This window comes from Nerophis lumbriciformis, linkage group LG07 (assembly GCF_033978685.3).
Source record: "Nerophis lumbriciformis linkage group LG07, RoL_Nlum_v2.1, whole genome shotgun sequence".
NCBI classification, from domain to species: Eukaryota; Metazoa; Chordata; class Actinopteri; order Syngnathiformes; family Syngnathidae; genus Nerophis; species Nerophis lumbriciformis.
The window spans coordinates 30,631,705-30,638,969 of NC_084554.2; the positions used below are offsets into that span (position 1 = coordinate 30,631,705).

At 41.0% G+C, this 7,265-nt stretch overlaps 1 protein-coding gene across 1 annotated transcript; it reads right to left on the bottom strand.

The window, feature by feature from the left end:
- Positions 1–226: 226 nt before the first annotated feature.
- LOC133609677 (lipocalin-like) lies at positions 227–5,665 on the bottom strand. The gene is made up of 6 exons (XM_061965505.2): positions 5,497–5,665; positions 5,293–5,432; positions 5,099–5,178; positions 3,100–3,213; positions 525–626; positions 227–443 (listed from the first exon to the last, which is right to left on the bottom strand). The coding sequence occupies exons 1-6, from the start codon at positions 5,590–5,592 to the stop codon at positions 424–426; spliced, it is 552 nt and encodes a 183-aa protein (XP_061821489.1). The 5' UTR covers positions 5,593–5,665; the 3' UTR covers positions 227–423.
- Positions 5,666–7,265: the final 1,600 nt, after the last annotated feature.

Below are 7,265 nucleotides of genomic sequence, written 5' to 3' on the forward strand. Positions count from 1 at the left end.
GATTTATTACCAATAAGTCTCATTAAATGATTAAAATGACATTAAAATGTATACATTTGGATATTACTCATGCTGTTTTTATTTATTTACAATTAAATTCATGAATGGCTTTGAATACACATATACTAATATATATATATATATATATATATATATATATATATATATATATATATTCAACAAAACTCATTCCTTCATGCAAATTTCTATTGAAAGGGAACAAAAAGACTGGCTCTTTTTTTTTATTGCAGAAATTACATTTAAAAAAATGACAAAAACAGTTTAAAAAACTTTGAAAGATTGCTTTGTTTCACTGCAGTGTGTTGTGCTGTAATGCAGTTGAATGAAGTTGTTAGTGTTTGTGTGTCAGGTGCAACACGAGCAGGTGGAAGTCGTCAAAAAAACGAGATGGAGGAAGTTTGATCAGGCCTCAGCACATTCAGCTACAAGAAGAAGAAGAAGAAGTCAGTCAATACAAGGTAACTAAAAGACATGAAAAAAAAATGTTTTTATGTTTTCCATACCAGCTTTGGGCAGATTTACAATGTTTTCAGGCAGGACTCCATTTCCTGAAGAAAAGTCTGTGAACTTCTGCTGATGAGCTGCACTCACATCAGTAGAACGACCTGAAAATGATCAAGTTCACTTGACTTGCTCAACACTAAAGACTGAATATTACCTCCTACAAGTTATGTCCTATTTCCTACGTCTTTACCTCTTACATCCTTCACATCCTACATCCTTCAAATCTTGTGTCCTATGCCTTACTACCTACATCTTGCATTCATATGTTTTACATCCTATGTCCTACATCCTACTACCTATGTCATACATCATGTGTCCTACATCCTTTGGCCTGCATTCCTACATCGTACAGTATACAAACCCTGTTTCCATGTGAGTTGGGAAATTGTGTTAGATGTAAATATAAGCGGAATACAATGATTTGCAAATCCTTTTCAACCCATATTCAATTGAATGCACTACAAAGACAATATATTTGATGTTCAAACTCATAAACTTAATTTTTTTTTTGCAAATAATAATTAACTTAGAATTTCATGGCTGCAACACGTGCCAAAGTAGTTGGGAAAGGGCATGTTCACCACTGTGTTACATGGCCTTTCCTTTTAACAACACTCAGTAAACGTTTGGGAACTGAGGAGACACATTTTTTAAGCTTCTCAGGTGGAATTATTTCCCATTCTTGCTTGATGTACAGCTTAAGTTGTTCAACAGTCCGGGGGTCTCCGTTGTGGTATTTTAGGCTTCATAATGCGCCACACATTTTCAATAGGAGACAGGTCTGGACTACAGGCAGGCCAGTCTAGTACCCGCACTCTTTTACTATGAAGCCACGTTTATGTAACACGTGGCTTGGCATCGTCTTGCTGAAATAAGCAGGGGCGTCCATGGTAACGTTGCTTGGATGGCAACATATGTTGCTCCAAAACCTGTATGTACCTTTCAGCATTAATGGCGCCTTCACAGATGTGTAATTTACCCATGTCTTGGGCACTAATACACCCCCATACCATCACAGATGCTGGCTTTTCAACTTTGCGCCTTTTACAATCCGGATGGTTCTTTTCCGGAGGACACGACGTCCACAGTTTCCAAAAACAATTTGAAATGTGGACTCGTCAGACCACAGAACACTTTTCCATTTTGTATCAGTCCATCTTAGATGAGCTCAGGCCGAGCGAAGCCGACGGCGTTTCTGGGTGTTGTTGATAAACGGTTTTCGCCTTGCATAGGAGAGTTTTAACTTGCACTTACAGATGTAGCGACCAACTGTAGTTACTGACAGTGGGTTTCTGAAGTGTTACTGAGCCCATGTGGTGATATCCTTTACACACTGATGTCGCTTGTTGATGCAGTACAGCCTGAGGGATCGAAGGTCACGGGCTTAGCTGCTTACGTGCAGTGATTTCTCCAGATTCTCTGAACCCTTTGATGATATTACGGACCGTAGATGGTGAAATCCCTAAATTCCTTCCAATAGCTGGTTGAGAAAGGTTTTTCTCGAACTGTTCAACAATTTGCTCACGCATTTGTTGACAAAGCGGTGACCCTCGCCCCATCCTTGTTTGTGAATGACTGAGCATTTCATGGAATCTACTTTTATACCCAATCATGGCACCCACCTGTTCCCAATTTGCCTGTTGACCTGTGGGATGTTCCAAATAAGTGTTTGATGAGCATTCCTCAACTTTATCAGTATTTATTGCCACCTTTCCCAACTTCTTTGTCACGTGTTGCAGGCATCAAATTCTAAAGTTAATGATTATTTGCAAAAAAAAAAATGTTTATCAGTTTGAACATCAAATATGTTGTCTTTGTAGCATATTCAACTGAATATGGGTTGAAAAAATGATTTGCAAATCATTGTATTCTGTTTATATTTACATCTAACACAATTTCCCAACTCATATGGAAACGGGGTTTATATATATATATATATATATATATATATATATATATATATATATATATATATATATACACTTTTTTCAACCCAATGCAGCCCCCGAGTCAAAAAGTTTGGGGACCCCTATCTTACATCCATGTCATATTGTATGTCCTACATCCTACATCTTACATCATATAGCCTGCGTCTTAGTTCCTATGTCCTACATCCTACACCCTGCATTCCTACATCCCTACGTCTTACATCCTTCACATCCTGCAGTCCACGTCATACATCCTACTTCATACACCCTATATCCTGTGTCCTTTACCCTACTTCACACATCCTACATCTTACGTTTCACATCCTACATCCTACAACCTGTGTCATATATTGTCCTACAATCTAGGTCATACATCTTTCGACCTATGTGATACACCATGTGTCCTACATCCTTTCCATTCATTCCTGCATCTGAAGTTCATTCGCATCCTACGTCCTACAGTACGTCCTACATCCGACATATACCTCCTACGTCTTCTGTCCTTCACATCCTAAATTCCTGTGTCCGACATCCTACATTCCAACGTTCTACACTCCTACGTCTTACATCCTACGGTCTGCGCCCTACATCTTAAATCCTTCACCCTACGTCCTACATATTCCTGCGTGGTTTCGAGGTGACTTACTGTAAAGCTCGTCGACAACTTCGGACACGCCGTCCTTTGTCTTGATGTTGTGGATCAGAGCGAAGTCGTCGTAGATGACGTCAACGATCGTTATGTCGTTGTCGTTGTTCCAAACTTGTAAACAAAAAAATGAAATCTCACGTAGTAGACGCAATATTGAACATCCATGCAGTGTCCATAAATATGTTGAACTGTGTTAAAACTCTCTCCAAAATATGGACTTCCCAGTCACTGCAAATAATTTGCCACTTGCCATGATTTAAAATGTCCCATCCATCCATCCATCCATTTTCCACCGCTTGTCCCTTTTGGGGTCGCGGGGGGTGCTGGAGTCTTATCTCAGCTGCATTCGGGCGGAAGGTGGTGTACACCCTGGACAAGTCGCCACCTCATCATTCCTGGATATTTCCCTCGTTTAAAATGTATTCACTTATTTTTAGTCATTGACTTTACAGCATAATCTTAATTTTAGCATGAATAATTATATTATGTTTATTCTAGTTAAAAAAAAAAAACATTACAATTCAGAAAATAACTATTCAAATAAGATAATTTGCTTTTCCCAACATAAAATTATTTTTTAAATATCCTGCAACATCCCGAGGATGCTTAATTTAGGAATTGCAAGTTGAAAAATGCTTTTGTTTTCAGAATAAAATATTTATTTCTATGTTGAAAGTCCTGCTTATTTCTTGATATACAAGTTTTAATTTAGGATGTCTTATCAAGTAACATCAAATAGCTGCATGGACAGATCATTTCACTAGTTTTTACTATTTTTTTCCTAGTATTTATTCGTTTTATCTCATAATGTGTCATCAGTGGTCGAGTTTCAGTCCACATGTTAATTTTCATAATTTTAATGAATATACCGCTAACTTAGATTGCAGTACTTTAGCAAATCGGTCTAACACAGGTGTGTCAAAGTCAAGGCCCGCGGGCCAGATCCGGCCCGTGAATGAATGATCAATGGCCTCTGGGATAATAGTATTAGAACCAGCCCGCAGGCCACAGCCGCCTGTTGCTGTTTTGCACGCACCAATATGGGACCCCATCAAGTCATAAAAATGGGGTTCAACAGTAAACTTTTGGGGTCCCACTTTTTTGTAAGCGTTTTGAAAACAAATGATAAATGTATGCATTATCCTTTTATATCTCACGTTCTATATTGTGTTTTGGAAAAGGTTGTTATAAACGTTACTTCATTCATTCAAAATAATAATACAAAAGAAAACACATTTTTATGCGTATGTAAATGTATTCAGTTATAAACATTCATTCGCTTTCTTCTTTCTTTCCTTGGATTCAAACTTTACCGCTGCGGATAGTTTTTTACTATATTTTTATTGTTAAATTTTCAGAATGTGTATGTTCCCTTTTTGGTCAAAGTAAGACAAAGAAAAAATCTGAAGTTGTCTTTATTTTTTAGTTTTAATGCTATGATTTTAATAGTCCGGCCCACGTGTGCACAGATTTTACTCCATGTGGCCCCTGAGCTAAAAATGAGTTTGACACCCCTGGTCTAACAGATAAGTTCCTGGGGTTATTAAAGGAAATAATGATACAACTAAATTAAAGTACAACTTCAGTAAACGGTTTATTATGGTAATACAAAACATATTGTTATTATGACTCAAATTTAATACAAAAATAAAATAATTAAAAACAATATTTTGGGGCCTGGGGGGCAATGCAAAGTTGACATAATCACAGCACTGGCCCAGATATAAGACAACCCTTCTTTTCTTAGACTTAATATTTTTAGGTCAAAGTGAGAAACCAAAAAAATTACTTTTTTTTTTTTTCATTTAACACTATTTTAATCTTTAGACCCAGAATAAAAAGCGACCCAGCCTTTCATTTCCCAACATTTTAAAGAGAAAAATATTGCATATTTCATATATTAGATAAATACAGTGTTATTATTTGTTTATTTTTTACAATCCTGGTCGGTAAATTGTTGTCGTCAATGTTGCATCCTGCCGTCATGTCGACTTACCTTGGCTGTGGAAGGTGAAGCGTCCAGGGGTGTCAGTTTTTTGAGCCAGATGAGTCATCCTCCAGCACGTGCCGTCATCCCTTGAGAAGGCGGTCAACATTTACCACACCAAGAAGTACTTTTGCCACCATACTTGCACACTGCATGCAGTGTTGCTTCTACTGGAACCTTGATTCTATCTATTAGGGACTCACTTGATGCTGGCGTAGTTGAGGTTCAAGTCTCCTCCATCGGTCGCCACAACCGTTTCGGTGCCCATCTTCATGTTGGCCTTGTGATTGACAAACCAAGGGGCGTTGGTGGCAATGCCAACCAGGTACCACTTTCCTGCCATCTGAGGTCAGGAGTAAATGCATGTCAAATACAGAAAAAAACGGTCATGTCTTTTGTTGATTTACCCTCTGCAGATCGAAATTCTGAACGGGCACAATGTCGGCGAAAGCAGCCAGTGTGCACATAAGTGCGGCCAGCATCCTCACGAGTGTGTTCGCCATGGCGTCTCCTGGGTTGTGAGCTTCTTTTCTTGTGGAGAGGTGAGGAGTTAAAGCCTGTTGTGTCTTCTTATATCCTGCAGTGTCTCGCCCCCAAACCCCCGTTTGTATCCTCCTCCTGCATTACAAAACTCTTTGGCAGTGCAAATCACTGCTGTTACACAAGTGGCGTGTGTGGAGGGGAGGGGAATATAAGGTTCTTTATTTTACCTACACACCCCCACATTTTAAATATTTGGGCCAGGGTTATCTAAACAAGTTGTTTTGCAAGAGTGCAAATGTGTTCCCCGCATGGTCCCAAAAACACACAATCCTTCTCTATCGCTTTAAAAAACCTTCATTTTCAACTTTTACAACAAGGGTTTTGTACATTTTAAAGTGTGCATTTCCTCGTTTTTCCTTTTGCAGATTGCATTGCTATATTGTGCTTTATGTCTGCCCAGCTATAAGTATAGCTCTAAATCATGGGTGTCAAACGTACGGCCCGAGGGCCGGATCAGGCCCGCGAACAGGTTTTATTTGGCCCAAGGGATAAGTTTGCTAAGTATAAAAATAAGCTGAAATTTTTTAATGAAAGAAATTGCTGTTCTAAATGTGTCCACTAGATGTCGCAATAGCAATTATTTGTATCTTTCTAGCTGATGCTACATATGTAAAAAAAAAAAAAAACACATGTTAGTGCACTTCCATCCATCTTCTTCCGCTTATCCGAGGTTGGGTCGCGGGGGCAGCAGCCTAAGCAGGGAAGCCCAGACGTCCCTCTCCTCAGCCACTTCGTCCAGCTCTTCCTGTGGGACCCCGAGGCGTTCCCAGGCCAGCCGGGAGACATAGTCTTCCCAACGTGTCCTGGGTCTTCCCCGCGGCCTCCTACCGGTCGGACTTGCCCTAAACATCTCCTTCAGGAGGCGTTCGGGTGGCATCCTGACCAGATGCCCGAACCACCTCATCTGGCTCCTCTCGATGTGGAGGAGCAGCGGCTTTACTTTGAGCTCCCCCCGGATGGCAGAGCTTCTCACCCTATCTCTAAGGGAGAGCCCCGCCACCCGGCGGAGGAAACTCATTTCGGCCGCTTGTACCCGTGATCTTGTCCTTTCGGTCATAACCCAAAGCTCATGACCAGAGGTGAGGATGGGAACGTAGATCGACCGGTAAATTGAGAGCTTTGCCTTTCGGCTCAGCTCCTTCTTCACCACAACGGATCGATACAGCGTCCGCATTACTGAAGACGCCGCACCGATCCGCCTGTCGATCTCACGATCCACTCTTCCCTCACTCGTGAACAAGACTCCGAGGTACTTGAACTCCTCCACTTGGGGCAAGATCTCCTCCCCAACCCGGAGATGGCACTCCACCCTTTTCCGGGCGAGAACCATGGACTCGGATTTGGAGGTGCTGATTCTCATCCCAGTCGCTTCACACTCGGCTGCGAACCGATCCAGTGAGAGCTGAAGATCCTGGACAGATGAAGCCATCAGGACCACATCATCTGCAAAAAGCAGAGACCTAATCCTGCAGCCACCAAACCAGATGCCCTCAACGCCTTGACTGCGCCTAGAAATTCTGTCCATAAAAGTTATGAACAGAATCGGAGTCCAACCCTCACTGGAAATGTGTCCGACTTACTGCCGGCAATGCGGACCAAGCTCTGGCACTGAGCATACAGGTAGCGGACTGCC

What these genes read in the sequence shown, in the direction of transcription:
- LOC133609677 (XM_061965505.2), bottom strand. Translation starts at nt 5,592, where the DNA reads ATGGCGAACACACTCGTGAGGATGCTGGCCGCACTTATGTGCACACTG. An exon ending in AGAATTTCGATCTGCAGAGG is followed by an intron (nt 5,433 to 5,496) that starts GTAAATCAACAA and finishes TCCTGACCTCAG; the next exon opens with ATGGCAGGAAAGTGGTACCT. An exon ending in TGTAAATCTGCCCAAAGCTG is followed by an intron (nt 444 to 524) that starts GTATGGAAAACA and finishes TTCTTCTTGTAG; the next exon opens with CTGAATGTGCTGAGGCCTGA.